Source organism: Haemorhous mexicanus, chromosome 12, assembly GCF_027477595.1.
Source record: "Haemorhous mexicanus isolate bHaeMex1 chromosome 12, bHaeMex1.pri, whole genome shotgun sequence".
In the NCBI taxonomy this organism is placed as follows: Eukaryota; Metazoa; Chordata; class Aves; order Passeriformes; family Fringillidae; genus Haemorhous; species Haemorhous mexicanus.
Genome location: NC_082352.1, coordinates 15,103,267 through 15,119,938, shown reverse-complemented (window position 1 = coordinate 15,119,938; position 16,672 = coordinate 15,103,267). Strand labels below are relative to the sequence as shown.

General features: G+C 59.2%; 2 protein-coding genes across 7 annotated transcripts in view; both read left to right on the top strand.

The window, feature by feature from the left end:
* Nucleotides 1–2,217, top strand: part of VAC14 (VAC14 component of PIKFYVE complex) — a 59,223-nt gene extending 57,006 nt beyond the window's left edge. For both annotated transcript variants that reach the window (XM_059857229.1, XM_059857230.1), the window contains one exon: nucleotides 1,334–2,217. In XM_059857229.1, the coding sequence (XP_059713212.1) occupies nucleotides 1,334–1,496 (163 nt within the window). In that variant the 3' untranslated portion in view covers nucleotides 1,497–2,217. The remainder of the gene's footprint in view (nucleotides 1–1,333) is intronic.
* Nucleotides 2,218–4,074: 1,857 nt separating this feature from the next.
* Nucleotides 4,075–16,485, top strand: MTSS2 (MTSS I-BAR domain containing 2). 5 transcript variants are annotated; one of them, XM_059857223.1, is made up of 14 exons: nucleotides 4,075–4,197; nucleotides 7,767–7,828; nucleotides 7,933–8,006; nucleotides 9,620–9,704; nucleotides 9,877–9,968; nucleotides 10,053–10,127; nucleotides 10,826–10,983; nucleotides 11,062–11,169; nucleotides 11,246–11,343; nucleotides 11,926–12,052; nucleotides 12,788–12,862; nucleotides 13,080–13,256; nucleotides 13,352–13,517; nucleotides 14,190–16,485. In XM_059857223.1, the coding sequence occupies exons 1-14, from the start codon at nucleotides 4,129–4,131 to the stop codon at nucleotides 14,960–14,962; spliced, it is 2,139 nt and encodes a 712-aa protein (XP_059713206.1). In that variant the 5' UTR covers nucleotides 4,075–4,128; the 3' UTR covers nucleotides 14,963–16,485. The 5 variants fall into 5 exon arrangements, with proteins under 5 accessions (XP_059713206.1, XP_059713203.1, XP_059713202.1 ...); XM_059857220.1 differs by having other exon boundaries at nucleotides 11,845–12,052; XM_059857219.1 differs by having other exon boundaries at nucleotides 11,842–12,052.
* Nucleotides 16,486–16,672: the final 187 nt, after the last annotated feature.

The following is a 16,672-nucleotide window of genomic DNA, read 5'->3' as shown; positions in this document are numbered from 1 at the left end:
GAGTGTTGGCCAGGGGGGTTTTTTGTGTCTATATTTGGTAACCCTGGGAGGGCTGTGCCTCATCCACAGGCATTTGGCATCCGGGATGGAAAATTTCACTTGTGGGGTCGCTATGGAAACGAGCAGAGCTGGGAAGGAGGTTTATGTAGAAAGACTCCAGCAGCTGGGGGGGGCTCCCAAAGCATCCCCCCTGCAGCCTGGACAGCCATCAGCACCCAAAAGGAGCCTGGCACCCTGCTAATGCCTCCGGATGGCTGCTCCATTCTCACTCCTGGCCTTTGGGGATGCGTGAGATGTGCAAGGGCAGCATCTCCCTGGGGACCAGCTGAGATCCTCATGCTCCCTGCCCAGGGGTGCTGCCAGTGGGATTTGCTTTCCAACCCTTAGCTAATGAGTAGTGGGGGGGGAGCTTGATGATAAAGCTGGCTCTGCCTTGGCACAGCCCTGGGAACAAAAAGAGCTCCCAAGATGGGCAGGTTTCTGAATTAACCCCCTGCTGCTGTTGTTGCTCCTTGGCTTTTAACTGCTTCCCTGGGATGGCTTTTATCTCTCATGGCCTCCGGCACTGAGCTCCTACCCGCAACCCAGCACTGATATTTAATTGGGGGGGTGGAGAGGGGGCTGCATGTGCTTCCCCCTCCTTTTTTCTCCCCACTAACCCTGGCAGTGGGGGTTTTTCGAGCTGTCAGACAGCCTGAGCATCTGATTAACTCTGACCTACATTCCTTCAAACACCGAAGCCGGCTTTCATAACCGGCCAGTCCCAGCTGCCCCCTCCCCAGGGACATACCAGGGCCACCAGAGCTGCCTGCCATCTTCCCATGGGCATCCTATGGCTGGTGTCTACTCCTTCCTTGCGTGGGGACAGCACAGGGATGAGTATCCATGGCTGGAACCCTAGGGAGCCTGCATTTGGAGGGTTCAGCCATAGGTGCTCATCCCTGAGGACTGTCCCTGCTGCTACTGGATGTTTTTTGCTCGCTTAGAGAAGCAGACATGGAAACGGAGGCATATGGCCCTGGCATCCTTTTGACTCGCTGCTTTTGACTGCAATGGGTTGGGATAGAGAGGAGTATGTGTCAGAGGAATTAAATCTCCCATGTGGGGCCAAGATGTCCCCTTGTCCCCTCCTTGTCCCGGGATCTCTTGGGCTCTATCTCACACCTTTAGAGGAAGAAAATATGTTTTTGGGGGTATTTTATCAGGCACCAGCATGACTAGGATTTGCTGAGCTCAGCTTCTTCAGGACAAGGTTTTGGTGCTGCCAGTGCTGGATGCTCACAGCACCAGACATCCCCATCCCCTTCCCACCCTCTCTCTTGCCACCTTGCAGGGACACCACCAAGCCCAGCACCAGCTTCAAGAGAACAGCAGCCTCCAACATCGACTACACAGAGCTGCTGCAGCACTTTGAGAAGGTCCAAAACAAGCACCTGGAAGCAAGACACCAGCGAGCCGGGCGGGCAGAGCAGCTGGACCGGCGGGTGGTCCTCTGAGCACCCCTGCGGCCACCGCGGGTGTGCACAGCTGCTGGGGCAGGGACCAGGGGACACAGACCAGGGGAACAGACCAGGGAACAGGCACACCGGTTGCTGGCCACCGGAGGATCTGGTGGGTTTAATGGAGATGGGCAGACACTCAACACAGTGGTTTTACCCCCTACCGTGTATGTGGATGAGGGGGGACCCTCAGGCTGTGCCCAGCTTTTCCTGTAGTTGCTGGGGGGACATGGGGAAGGGTTGCCCGAGGAGAGGGCTGGGGTAAAGCACCTCGTCATCCCTTGCAATGGGGCAAGGGAACTCCCCTTTGCTTTGCTAATGCCTTCCCTGTGACTGTCAGCTGAGCGCCCAGCCTGCTGCCAGCAGCACCAGAGGAGGGGAAGGGAAGACGGGAGCAACCCCTGGCCTTCTGCCCTGGAAAACAAGCACGTGGGGCTGCCAGCCACCTCTCACCGCCCTGACTTCCACCCTCTGGTTCTGAGGCCCTGCAGGAGGTGGCATCTCACTCGGGGAGACACTCCTGTGCCTGACACTTGGCCCCCTCCCTGCATTCACACATCCTCTCTGAGTCCCTGGCTCTTGGCAGGGACAACTGCACAGCTTCAACTCCCAGCCAGTGTCAGGGGACATGGGGAGCAGTGGACCTAACCCCAGACTCCATTCCTTGTTCCTTCATTAAGCTCCCCATGACAAAATAAACAAGCAATGCAGAACAGCCCATTCCTTGTTGCTGGGCTTCCCATCATAGTTTTGTTCCCAAGTGGAACCAAAAACACAGCAAGGACAGGGGATGGCATGGAGCGTCTTGCTTGACCCTGTGCCCTGGGCTGGCCCAGCCCTGCCACGTCGGCTTGCCAGCAAGCAGAACTTCTCCGCCTGCTCTTCTTCCCAGCAGGAAAAAAACGCCACTGAAATTCTTCCAGGCCACGGTCACGAAACCACAGCACAGTGACAGGCATTTTCCTGGCCCTGAGCAGCTGCTGGTGTTGCCTTCATCCTGTCCTGTGGCACCAAGGGACCCTGGCACATACCAGGCTGCTGCAGCTGGGGGGATACCATTGCATCCCCTGGATGTTTCAGGCTCTCGCTTGATCCCAGGAAAAGGGCGGTTGGAGGAATTTGTGGAGTTTTTATGGCTTCTGGCCGGTTTACAGGGAAGACTGTCTCTGGCAGTGGGTTCCCCAAACAGCCCTATACCGGCGCTGCTTTGGCCAGGATAAAGACATTCCTGTCATTCCCGGGGAAGGGCTTTCCAGACCCAGTCACAGCGGGTTAATTTTAACAGCCAGCCCTCGAGGATGTGTGAGCAGAGGCTTCTAAAGCCAGCCGGTGTCTCAGGGTGCTGGGGGGTACCTGCTGCTGGACCCCTGGGTCGTTATCAGTGTGGGCCACAGTGGGCTCTGCCTCACTCCTGCCGAGTTCATTGCAGCTGAGCAGCCTCTTTCCACACTGAGGGACTGGGTTTATGGAGAGAAATTCCAGCCGGCTGCTGGAGTGCTGAGCCCTAATTGTTTCCTTATGGGTGGCTCTTGACCAACACCGTCCAGAGCAGTGTGGGCATCATCAGCACGGGATCAAGATTGCTTTTCTGGCAAGAGGGGGAATAGGTGGCTCAGGCTGAAACCCTTGCCCCAGCTGAGCGTCATTGCACTACAAGGGGTAGGAAGGTTTGTCGGGGCTCAGCCTGGCACCCCCAGATCCCGGGAGGCTGGGGCTGGGGCCTCAGGACGCCTGTGGGAAGGGTTTGTCTGCTGGCATGCTGCACATTTCCCATGGCTGCCCAAAAATCGAGTGCACAGACACGTTTCAGAGCTGTCCTGTAACTACTGCAGAGGAAGTTCACCGTCCAGCTCATCTTAGAGGGTCAGGAAGGCAATGGGAGTCAAACAGCCTTTGGGGAGAGGCAAATCCCCCCCGGTGCCTCTAGAGGTCTGGGAATGCCCCTGGGCATCCGATGGTATCTCCAAGTGCAGTGTCTTCACATACTCCTTGGGACTCTCCTGCTCCTCACCCAGCACCCCAAGATAATCCCTGTGGGTTCCTACGCCGCCACGGGAGCAAACCCCGATGCTTCCTCCACCAGTGCCACATCTCCAGGCATCCCTCGGGTCTCCCGCCGCTGTAGTCCCGGGGCACGCGATGTTGCTCCCCGGCCCTCCCTCCCCTGCTCAAGAGCATCCCCGAGAACCACCGGGGCTGCCCCCCCCCCCCCGCGTGAGTCCTCCGGGTAGCCCGCAGCCGCTCCCGGAGCATCCCTGGAGCTGACCCCGATCATCCCTCCCGCCCGCAGCCCCCGGCCCCGCGGCGGGCGGCGCATGTGCCGCGCAGCGCCCGCCCCGCCCCGCCCCCGCCACCGCCCCGGGCCGGAGCTCCCCGCGCCCCGCTCCGCGCCCCGCTCCGCGCCGCTGCCAGGGGGCGGCGGGTCCGTGCAGCACCCGCGGAGGTCGAGGGAGGGAGGGAGGTAGGGGGGCGATGCCCCGCCCGGCTCCGCCGCCGCTCCGCCGCTGTGCCCCCCCCGCCGCCGCCGCCGCCGCCCGGGCGCCGCCCGCCCCCCGCCGCCGCTGAGCCTGGCCCGCCGCCGCGGCCTCCCCCGGCGGCGCCGCCCGCCCCGGGCTGCCGCAGCGCCGCGATGGAGACGGCGGAGAAGGAGTGCGGAGCCCTTGGCGGCCTCTTCCAAGCCATCATCAACGACATGAAGGTAGGGGATCCCCCCCCGCGCCCCGGTTTTGCTGTCGTGACAGCGCTCCCCCCGCACCATCCCCCCATCACCCGGCTTCCCCGGGCAGCCCCCGCGCTCCCGCCGGTGCCCGTGCCGCGGTGGGTACCAAGGCTCTGCTGCCCAGCCTCGAGACGGGGATTGGACCCCCGCATCGGGTATCGGAGCCCGAACATCAGCCCCACAGCGAGTGTCGGGGTCCCACATCGGCTGTCAGAGCCCGGCACGGTTCCCAGAGCCCCACATCAGCCTCTTACTGGGCATCGGAGGTCTGTGCTGGGCATCGGAGCCCTGGAGATCGCAGCCCCCCATCATTTCTATATCTAGCGTTGAATATTGGAGCTCCATCCTGGGGATTGCAGCCCCACATCATCTCCGGATCCATCACTGGCTATCGGAGCCCCGTTCTGGGTGTTTCAGCTCTATGTCTGCCCTGTTATCCTTCCCTGGGTATCAGAGCACCATGTCGGGCATCAAGGTCTCACACTGGGTGTCCGAGCATGGCACTGGGTGCCAGAGCCCCGTGTCAACCCCATAATATGCATCGGGGCCCTGCATTAGGCATTGGAGCCCATCCTGGGGATCCTGGCTCCATATCAGCCCTGTATCCATCCCTGGGTGCCCGAGCCCCTTGTTGGGTGACACAGACCAGGCATCACTGCCAGGTACCCCTGGCCCTACACCGGGCATTGCCAGGCATCATGCTGTCCCTGTCCCCCCTGCCCCATGCCCAGCCTGGATTTCTCTCAGACCCAGTGGGGTTGACACCAGTGGAACAAAAAGGTCCCCTAGCTCCTTGATCCCATTTCCTAACCCGGGAAGAGGATATTGCCTCCACCCTCCCTGGGAGCAGGATGGGGCCATGTTTAAAAAAACCTTTTTGTTTGTTTGTTTTCATTTCAAAAAAATACATTAAAAATGCTGGGGGGCATTTCTGACCAGGGGCAGAGTGGGGAGGAGAGGACCAGCCGTGTTTCTTCATCTCGGGGGACCAAAATTCCCACAGCCAGCTCCAGCACTGGGGTTTAGCCCTAGTCATTTTCGGGAGGCAAACGCACTCTTCCTTCTCCTCCTCCTCCTCCTCCTCTTCCTCTCTTCATGCTGCAGACCCGTCCAGACAATGCTGTCATTGCCAAAGCAGGGGAGGGGGGGATAAAAAAAAAAATAAAAGCCTTGCTGGGAAGGAGATTAACCCCTTCGAGGGGCAGTGGTGGCTCTGCAGCCGGACTCTGGCTCAGGGCTGGGAGAAAAGCTCCAGGGAGAAAATCCCAACTCTCCCCAGGGCAGAGGGATCCAGGGCTGGTGCAAAACGGGTGCTGGGGGTGATCAGCTCCATCCCCCAAATACCTTCACCCCAGCCACCCTCTCCAGGCAGCCGGGCTGAGTCCTACACTCCCAAGGGGGAAGTGGGGGCAGCCCCTGCCTCAGTTTCCCCATTCCCTGCTGAGACTTCAGAGGGGATAAGCCAGCCCAGAGCTGTCACCTTCCAGGGACATGCCCAGCACCATCCAGATACAGTGGGGCTGGGAACCTCTCTCCCAAGGAGACCAGGCTGGAGTCAGTTTCATGCCATTTGAAGGTAGGAAAGATGAAAGAAAAATTATGAAAAAGGAGGAAAACCCCACCACCCTACAGCTGGGCCTCAGCCTGTGCCCAGCACAGCCCCGACCGAGTGCCAGTGGCACCTGAGGGTGTGCTGTCCCATCTCTCAGCCATGTGGGTGTCCTGGCACGGGCACTGGGGGACAAGTAACTCTCTGCTTGAAGAACTCAGCAGTTCATTAAAGGGCAATGATGAGCTTATGGTCCTGTGGCTGGGACCCCTGTGCTGGTCACAAGGCAAAGGGACCTTATTTTGGTGGTGGATGGCTATTTCAGCACTCCTTGGCCTGTGGTGGGGAGAATTTGTTGGTTGGTGACAGTCCCTAAGCTGGCTTCATTCCTGTAGCCTCTCCTCGTGTGCTCAGTGTCCCTGAGTGACCTTGGCATGTCCTTGTGCCCATTGTCCTCTTCCCCATCCTCCTTATGCCTGGCATCACAGGGGTTTGAGGGCATCATAACCTGCTTCCTTCTACAGGGGAGCCTCAGTCGCCCTACCCAGGATGGCCCAGCCCTCTGGCAATGGCAGTCCCTGGGGACCCACAACCAGGGGGTCACTGACACCAGTGATGTGTGAAGTGGCACCCTCAAACCCTTTCTTTGCTGGCTCATGAGGAAATAGGATCTTTCATGGTCCCAAAAAATGCTGGGCTGGTCTCATGCCGCCTCAGTGCAAACCTTGTCCCCAAAGCTGCCACCAAGCCATAGTGCCAAGGGGATGTGTGGTAAGGTACATGTCCCAGCCTGGTGGTTGCCCTAGGAGAGTTTACAGATGCCTGTCACTGCCATCGGATGGTGACACCAGGATAGCACCGGGATTTTGTCACTGGGACAGCAGGACCAGGATTGACCTTGCTAGGATAGCAGCACCAGCACGGCTTCACCAGGATGATGACACCAGGACTGGCCCTACTGGAATGGCTTTGCTGGGATAGTAGCACTGGGACCAGCTTCACTGGAACAGCATTGGAATGGCCTTGCCAGGATGGTGGCACCTGGATAGCTTCACTGGAATGATGGCACCGGTACTGGCCATGCAAGGGTGACACTGGGATGGCCTTGTCAAGACAGCCCCAGGATTAATCTCACCAGGACAACATGGACTGGCCTTGCTGGGATGGTGACACTGGGATAGCCTGGCTATATGGAGGATCAGGATCAGCCTTGTTGTGATGGCACCAGGATGGCCTCGCTGGGATGGCACTGCATCTGGCATTACTGGGAGAGTCCTCACTGGAATGGCAGCAGCATGGTCCACTGGGACTGGCTTCACTGGGACAGCGCTGAGATAGCCTTGTTGAAACAGTGGCACTGGGATGGTGGCACTGGGACAGCCCTGGGATGACTTCACTGGAATGGTTGCACCAGGACAGCTCTGGAACAGCCTCACTACGAGGGCAGTGGGAATGGTCTTGCACAGATGGCCTTGCCGGGATGGCACCAGAGTGGCCTCATTGGCACAGCACTGGGGTGGCCTCCCAAGCACCTGTGCCCTGTCTCTGTCCCCACACAACTGCCCCATTCAGGGCTCTGGGGACCTCCCCTCCTGCTCTGTTGGTCCTTGGGCTCGGGGGAGGTGAGGACTGGGGCTCCCATCTGTGGGACTGGAGCTGTCCATGATGGTGGGTTTGGCCATCAGTGCTTTGGGGGGAAGCTGCTGCTGGGGGTGTCTCCTCTACTGCTGACCAGAGTCTTAAAGATTTTTCATTTCATGCCCGTAATGAGGAAATCACTCAAAATCCTGAGGTCTCCATGGTCTATAAGTTTGGGTGGCCAGACTGGAGAGGGAAAAAGTCAGGAGGGATGAGTTGTGCTCAGCCTTTATTAGCCATCAGCGAAGCTATTGAGCTGCCCTGTCACTCTGCACCAGGGAAGGAGGGACCTGCCCCGACTGGGGAAGCAGTGCAGGGGGGGAGGGTCCCTGTCTCTCACCATCACCCTTCCTCTTTGCAGAGCTCCTACCCCATATGGGAGGATTTCAACTCGAAGGCCACCAAGCTGCACTCCCAGCTCAGGTGAGTGGCCAAAGGGGGATGGGACAGGGAGGACCCCCCTCCTTGTGGGGACATCCCAGGTGTCCCACACCCACTGAGCTCCCCCCTCACTCTCTCTGCCTCAGGACCACGGTGCTGGCCGCAGTTGCCTTCCTGGATGCCTTCCAGAAAGTGGCCGACATGGCCACCAACACCCGAGGTAGGGGCCTCTAGGGGTGGGCGTCCCCAGGCTTGTCTGGGCGGGGGGACAGGTGGTGAGTGTCCCCTGTGGGGTATCCCCTGCCCACATTTCTGGGGCAGACTTCAAGCAGCAGCTTCACCATCCACAGAGAGATGTCCAGCCTCTTCCCACACCATGGTGCATTCCCTGGGAAGCAGCATTGGAAGAATGGAGTGGGGAGGGGGAAGGAGGTGGGCACCCATGTGGGTGCTGCTCCTCACCACCCATAGGTGCTTGGCCACATTTTCTGGTGGGGCTGGGACATTCAGGGTGGCTCAGCCCTACGTCAGGGTCTCCTGCACCCATCTCTGCCCCCCGGGATGCAGAATCCACCTTCCTTGTCCCTGGCACCCATCTGGGAAGTTCCCAGGGGGGTCTCAGCTGCTCCAGGGGTCTCCAGGGAAAGGGAATTAGCTAGAGGGAGATTCAGGAGTCTGAGCTTCACTGTTTTGGGGACAAACCCTAACTCACCAGGGAGGTGACTCAAGAGCCAAGGCTGCATGTGGGGTCCCCCATACTGTTGGGGAGTGAGGGGGAAGGATCCCCGGACCCTCTCCAGGTGCCCGCTGGCAACGAGGAGCCACTTCCCACTGCCTGGCTTCTGCCAAGCAGATGGTCCCGGGCTGGTTTGCAGACTGGCGGCATCCAGGCCATCTGGAGCCACGCAAGGAGGAGGAGGAGGAGGAGGTGGAGGCAGCAGCTTGAGCCAGGATCAGCTTTGCCTCCAAACCCACTAGCCCACTGCACCAGGGGGATTAGGGCTCCTCCAGCTCCCTGTCAGCCTGGGCAGTCAAAGCGAGGAGGAGACACAGGAGCAATGCTGGGGACACCTGGGGACCAGCACTACAGGAGTCAGTGTCACCCTGTAGTGCTGCTATACCTGCAGGGCTTTTTGGGAGGGTGAGCAGCAGAGCAGCAGCATGGGGAAACTGAGGCACTGGGTGGGGGCTGACTGCTGGCCTTGCACACAGTGCATGAGAATCGGATTAGAAGCAGCAGGAGCTGGGATAAGAGCCTTAGGAGCTGGATTAGGAGACTACCCCAGTGTAGGAGAAGGCTGTGGCCCATGGGTTCTCCTATTTCCATGGCACTGGGAGACTGAGGGACATCCAGACTCCTACAAAGGGTTGGGAAGTTTTTTTGGAGGCTTTTTTAGGAGAGAGAAAGACTGAATGTCACTCCTTAGTTTGCACCCAAGGGTTTTTGATTTCCGTTTTTCGTGGGAATTGCCAGCAGCACTGCCACCATGTGGCCGTCCTTAGGCTCCAGCGGTTTCACCTAAAAAGGATGCTCCTGCTATCTGGTGCTGGCAAGTATCCCCCCCCAGGAGTTTAGACTGCCTTTTCATCCACTCGGGATTGTGCCCGGAGGTGTGGGACAGAGCAGACTGCCTGGAACTAAGCCAGGGTACCTCATCTCCTCCCTTCCCTGGCCCCCCAGTGCCAAATTTAAGACAAACCAGGAAAAAATGGGAGCGGGTTCTAATTTCAAAGCCTCCAGAAGAGATATTTAGTGTTTTGGGTATTAGTCTGGGCTGAGACTGGTGTGGGGGTGTCCCTGCCCCTCATCAGCAGCACTTTGCTCCCCCCCAGGTGCCACAAGGGACATTGGCTCGGCGCTGACCCGGATGTGCATGCGGCACCGCAGCATCGAGGCCAAGCTCCGGCAGTTCACCAAGTAAGCAGGACCAGGACCAGCTCCAAACCCACGGGCGTCCGTGACATGGCCTGGCCAGGCTCATTCCCTCACTGAAGGAGGGGATGCTGGGTGCTGGCTGGGCCTGGATGGGAGATGGCTCCCCCCTGGCTCCAGTGCTCTCCCACACTCTGCTTCTCTCTCCCTGCTCCAGTGCCCTCATGGAGAGCCTGATAAACCCTTTGCAGGACAGGATTGAGGACTGGAAGAAAACTGCCAATCAGCTGGACAAGGACCATGCGAAAGGTACAAGGGGGACAGGGTGGATCTGTGCAGGGTGGCTGCACTGCTGGGTAGGGTTCCCCTCTGACAGCACTTCTGCATCCCCAGAGTACAAGCGAGCACGCCATGAGATCAAGAAAAAGTCCTCTGACACCCTCAAGCTCCAGAAAAAGGCTCGCAAAGGTGAGAGGGGGTCTCCTGGGGGGTGCCCCCACCCCCAGCCAGGGCCGGTATCCCGGCTGTGGCACTGCCAACTGGGGGGTGGGCACTAGGGGGGTCCTGCTGCCCCCCTGTAGAAAGGGAGGTGCCAGCACGGCCCCAGAGGTGGTGGGGAGGCGGGGCATGCGCCCCAGCCTTCGGCCTCTTTTCACACGTTTTCTCTGTCTCCTTCTCTCTTCCCTCCCCTCCACATCCTTCCTGTAGAGCTACTTGGTAAGTGAACCGCTGCCCCCCACCACCGGCCCCTTCTCTGCTTCCTCATCTACTCCCCCCAGTCTCCCCAGCCTCTGTCTGTCTGTCCGTCCGTCCATGCACTCCCTGTTCCCACCCTCACCCTGCTTTTAGCTTAGCTTAGCCTGCACCCCATATCCTGAGGCAATGCCAGACTCACCATGTGGCAGCCCAAGTGGTCCTCTGGTCCCAAGTGCCAGGGATGGGGATGGAGTGGCAGAGAAGCCCCCTGCCCAGGGCTGCTGTGGGGTGAGGGTGTTCCTGGACCTTCCAGGAGATGGGCAGAGTGGGAGACCTATGGTATGTGCTGGAATGTGAGGATGGGATGATGTCCCCAAGCTGGGGGAATGGCCTCGGCTTGGCAGTGGCACCGCCAGCAGACTGGGGAGGGTGTCAGGGGAGCCCAGCACTGACAGTGCCCCATCTCTCAGGGAAGGGGGACCTGCAGCCCCAGCTGGACAATGCGCTGCAGGACGTCAATGACATGTACCTGCTGCTGGAGGAGACAGAGAAGCAGGCGGTCCGCAAAGCCCTCATCGAGGAGCGGGGCCGCTTCTGCACCTTCATCACCTTCCTGCAGCCCGTGGTGGTGAGTGTTGGGGGCTGGGAGGGTCAAGGCTGTTCCTTCTGCCCAGTGGATGCTGATGCTCTCGTTGTCGGTCCTCAGAATGGGGAGCTCACCATGCTGGGAGAGATCACCCACCTGCAGGGCATCATCGAGGACCTGGTGGTGCTCACTGCTGAGCCCCACAAGTTGCCCCCCGCCAGTGAGCAGGTCAGTAGGGGCGAGCCAGGGGTCAGGGGAGCAGGGAGGCATCTTTGCGGGGACTTAGACCCCATCTTTCCTGCAGGTGATCAAGGACCTGAAGGGCTCTGACTACAGCTGGTCCTACCAGACGCCCCCATCCTCGCCCAGCAGCTCCAGCTCCCGCAAGTCCAGCATGTGCAGGTATGGTGAGGTGGGCTCCACACCCAACCACAGCCAGGAAATCCAGCCCTCTTCGTTAACCTCAGTGGGTTAATGATGCTTACGGCCTTTGGGGATGCTCGCAAGGTGCATGTCCTCCTTCTCATGTCCATATGGGCAGGTGGCTCCCATTTATATGGAGGTCTTGGTGCACGGGGCAGGGTTGGTAGACCTATGGGGTAGGATGGGGGCCCGACACATGCCCTGTCCTCCAGGCTCTGGGGACGATATGTGCCGTGCATGGGTGTCTGGGGGCAAGCATACCACCTCTGTCATGTCCCCCAGCCTGTTCCCTGCTGCAGGGCCACCCCAGGAGGCAAAGGGACACCCCCAGGAGGACTACATGCCTCAGTTTCCCCAGGTTGGGATGTGTGGCAGGGCGCTGGCCATCCTGCCACCTCCGAACCTCTGTCTTAAATTCTCTTTTCCTTCCTTTGTCCTCCCCACCGGCGTGTCCCCGTCCCCCCGGCGCCCCCCCAGCAGCGTTAGCAGTGCCAAGGGTGGCATGGCGTGGCCCGGCGGGGCTCAGACCTGCTCACCCAGTTCCACCTATCGCTACCGCAGCCTGGCGCAGCCCCCTGCCGCCGCCACCCGCCTCTCCAGCGTCTCCTCCCACGACTCCGGCTTCATCTCCCAGGACGCCGCTTATTCCAAACCACCTTCCCCCATGCCCTCGGACATCACCAGCCAGGTACAGGGAGGGTGGTCCGTGCTGCCAACATCCATGCCTCAGTTTCCTCTTCCATAGAATGGTTGGGTGGTGCTGGGTGCAGCACAAGGGTCCAGTGCAGAGGTGATGAGACCCACCCTCAGAAGTATTTCCTTCTGTGTTGGCATCATGGGAAATAAATATTGGGAATATTGAGGGTGCCTGCCATAGTTGTGGACGTAGTCCTGGGCCACATGGCAAAGAAACCCTATCAATGAATTCCCCCAGGGATGAGGCACAGATATCCCTCTCCCTGTGCCAGGAGAACAGGGTGTTTCCCAATAACCACAGCCCCATAATACCCAGTTTGTGCCACCCACCAGGCAGCATGGAGCAAAGCTTCCCCTTCATGCTGCACCATCCCCAGTGCCAAGGATGATTCAGGATCCCCAGGGAGTTGCCATTCCCGCCTGTCCATGCTAACCTGGCATCACCAACCCAGCAAGGTCCCCACTCCCCAAAATACCTCTTGGCTCTGCATGGCTTGGGGTGAGAAGGGTGTAGGGTTGGGGCAGTGTGTCATCCCAGTTCTTGACCCTGCTGCCAAGATCGCATCCTGCTCGCCATCCTGCAGCCACCGCCAGAGGGGAGGAGTGCTGGGGGCCTCTCTCAGCCAGGAGCTGTGGGTGCTGCTCTAACTGGGGTCATGGCTCTGGCTTTGCTTGCTAACTGCCTCTTCTCTCACCTTCCGGCTCTCGGCTCGTCACGGCACAGCAGAAGTCCTCCAGCTCGGCGTCCTCAGAGGCATCCGAAACCTGCCAGTCAGTTAGCGAGTGCAGCTCCCCCACCTCGGTTAGTCTTGCTATCCCACCAGGGTTACATTTCACACGTGGTTCCCCCCTCACTTCATGGGTTTCAGTCCCCAGACCCTCCCCTCCCTTCCTGCATGGGGCAGAGCATCCTGAGCAGCACCCGTGGCTTGACACGGGGGACATCAGCTTGAGACCTCTCCTGGCACACTCCTGGTCCCAGTGTCACCAGCACGAACCGCATGCCTTGCCCGTTGCAGGACTGGTCCAAGGCCAGCCCCTATGACCAGCCGGTGGTCCCTACCCTGCAGCGGCGCAAGGACCGCGTGGAGCACCTGCGGGAAGCCGAGATGGGCTCTCCTGCTGGGGGGTACCCGGGCATCGGTGCTGAGGATGCTCCCAGGCCCCGGATGTCACCAGCAACGATTGCTGCCAAGGTACCGACTGCAGCAGGGAGGGCACAGAGGTGGGGGGCTCCTGGGGACTCCCAGGGGAGGAACAAGGATGCTGACAGTGCCCTTTGCCCCAGCAGCATGGGGAGGAGGTGTCCCCTGCCGCCAGCGACCTGGCCATGGTCTTGACCCGTGGGCTGAGCTTGGAGCACCAGAAGAGCAGCCGGGACTCACTGCAGTACTCCAGTGGCTACAGCACGCAGACCACCACCCCCTCCTGCTCTGAGGACACCATCCCTTCCCAAGGTACTGCCACTGGAGGTATCTGGGACCACCTGAAATCGTGGGACCACCTAAAATTCCCCACTTAGAGTGGGGAATGGGACAACAAAGGTTTTGGTGGTCCTGGCTCACGCTTGTGTGCGCTGGGTGAGCATCGGGCTGTGGTCATACTGTGTAGGGGCTGGTGCCACAAATAACCACAGCTTTTCCTGGTTATTTGGGTGCTAGCTGGGGCTCAGTGGGTGCAGTTGTGCCAGGAAGTGCCATAACAGGTCGATATGGTGACGTGTCTGTGCATAGAGGTTGAGTACAGGTAGAGATGGTGGCAGATGGCAGGTGATGGCAACAGAGTCGGTAGTTGGAGATCAAATAACCATGTCTGTCGTGATGTTGGCATGATGATGGCTGAGCCAGTTATGAGCATGTGATGGTGGCAGTTGGGTTTGGTTGTAATTTCAGTGTGATGGCTGGGGTGACTGTGCTTTCCTACAGTGGTGATGTTTGGGTTTGGTGGGGAGCATGTTGTGCCAGCAATGACTGGGACAGTAGTGATTATGTGACAGTCATGGCAGTTGAATTTGGTTGTTGTTGTTATTATGCTGTGATGGAGGAGGCTGGGGCTGGCTTTAATGACATGGTTGAGCTTGGCTCCCCACTGCCCCCCCAGCCACACTGATGTTGCTGCTCCCTCCTCAGGCTCCGACTACGACTGCTACTCGGTGAACGGTGACGTGGAGTGTGACCCCCAGAGTGATTTCGACAAGTCCTCCACCATCCCACGCAACAGCAACATCGCCCAGAACTACCGGCGGATGATCCAGACCAAGCGTCCCGCCTCCACCGCCGGGCTGCCCACCGGCACCAACCTCCCGGCCGGCACCACGCCGGGAGTGGCCACCATCCGCCGCACGCCCTCCACCAAGCCCTCGGTCCGCCGTACGCTCTCCAATGCCGGCCCCATCCCCATCCGACCCCCCATCGTCCCCGTGAAGACCCCCACGGTGCCCGACTCCCCTGGCTACACCGGCCCTACGCGGGTGGGCAGTGAAGAGTGCGTCTTCTATGCTGACGATGCCTCTCCGAACCCCCTGGATTTTGCCAAAGCTTCGCCCAAGCGGCTGAGCCTTCCCAACACCGCCTGGGGTGGCGGTGCCATGGAGATCTCTGTCTACCCCGGGGCCGGCCAGCACCTCTCCGCTGAGGAAGAGGAGGACCAACAGTTGGCTGCCAACCGGCACAGTTTGGTGGAGAAGATTGGGGAGCTGGTGGCCGGCGCCCACGCCCTGGGGGAAGGCCAGTTCCCCTTCCCCACCGCCCTCGTGGGGTCCGGCCCTGGCGAGGAGACCCCCGCGCCGCCCCCCGCGGCCTCCATGGACCCCCCGGCCGAAGACATGCTGGTGGCCATCCGGCGCGGGGTGCGCCTGCGCAGGACCGTCACCAACGACAGGTCGGCCCCGCGGATATCGTGATGCTGCCCCGGCCAGCGGGACGGGGACGTGCCCGCCGCGGCCGATGGACCCCCGGGGGCAACCGCTGCGCCTCCCCAGGGACCCCCACCCGCCGGCACCCGCTGCCCTGTCCCTCCCTGCTGCCCCATGCTTCCTGCCCCTCTGTCTCCTCCTGCCTTGCCCTCTCCTTACATCCCTCCTTCACTTGCTCTCTCTTTGGTCCTCTTTCTCCTCTTTTTCTCCTTTTTTCCTCTTCTTTTTCCTGTTTTTTCTGCTTTTTTTCTTTTGGCTTTTTTCTTTTGTTCTTCTATGTCACTTTTCCTTCTCTTATTTTCTTCATTTTCCCATTTTTCTCCTTTTCCTCTTCTTGTCCTCTTTTTCTTTTCCTTTTCCTTTCTTTTTTTTTTCCTTTCTTTTTAACTCTTTTTCTTTTCATTTCTTTTGTTTCCTCCCTTCTATTTTCATCTTTTTTTTTTCCTTTCTTTTTTTTCGCCTCTCTCCCTTTGTTTCTCGTTTCCTGTTCCCCTCTCGCTTTCCCTCTCCTCTCCGTTTTCTTTCCCTCGGGCGCAGGCGGGTGGCCCCAGCCGCAGCAGGAGAGGATGGTGCCAGCAGGGCTGTGGCAGCCGTGGAGCACCAGGAGCACCAGGAGTGGGGGGCCCTGGCCCTGTTCCCCCCAGCTGCCTGCTTGGGGCCAGCACAGTTCAGCCTCATTCCAAGGGGCAGAAGCAACAGGCTGGGGATGCAGGAGGAGAAGAAGAAGCGGGGGACATGTGCGAGGGTGGGGGGCTGGGGGTAGAGGCACTGCAATCCCCTCTGTCTTGGGGGGACACCGGGGGCAGGGACTGAGGATGCTGAACCTCCGTTTTGCCCCCCCTCACAAGGATCACTTGGGACCCCCTGCAAACCCCCTCACCCTCGCTCAGCACCCATAGAGCCTGTGCAGGGTCCGCTCAGAGGGGGTTCCAGGCACAGGAGGTTTGACTCAGCCCCCCCAAGCAAAGCAGCTTTCTGCCGGCGGCTGGAGGAAAGCACAACCCCCGGCCCCGCTGTACATAGCCCCCGCCGCCCGCTGTCTGTCGCATCGCAGCCCCCCAGCCCTCCCCCTTAGGAATAACAATTTAGTTCTCCCCTTTTCCCCTTCTCCTGCCCAGAACCGCTGAGGCCAAGTGACAAATGTTTGGGTTTGAGGGAGGGGGGTCTCTTATTTTGTACAGAAAACAAAAATTCTTTGGAAAAGAAAAAAAACTGACCTGTCTTTCGACTGAAGTAACTTTTCTGGTGCTGTTGTTAACTTGGTCCTTATTCTTTTCTCTTTTTTTAATTTATTTTTCCTCCTCGTGTTCCCGCCTCTGCTGCCGCTTCCCCTCTCCCTGTCCCTCTGCCACTTTTCTTTCTCTTTCATTCCGTCTTTTATTTTAATTTTTTTTTCCTGGTGGTAATTCCCCTCTTTCCCTCCCTCCCTCCCCCGTTTTCCATAGTCACTGCTACAAGTAACGAATGCACTGTGAAGATTCCAGTATTAATAAAGGTTGTACTGTAATTAATAGCCTTGCCTGTGCTCCTGTGGATTTTCTGGTTCTCTGGGGTCACCCCAGTCATGGGGAACAGGTGAGAAGGTACCATCACCCCTTTGGGGCTCCCATGGCTTGAGAGGGGTGAGTGTTTTGGGGTATGGAGGAGTGCAACAACCCCAAAGTCAAAGTGATGGGTGACCCTGGGATGCAGAAGAAC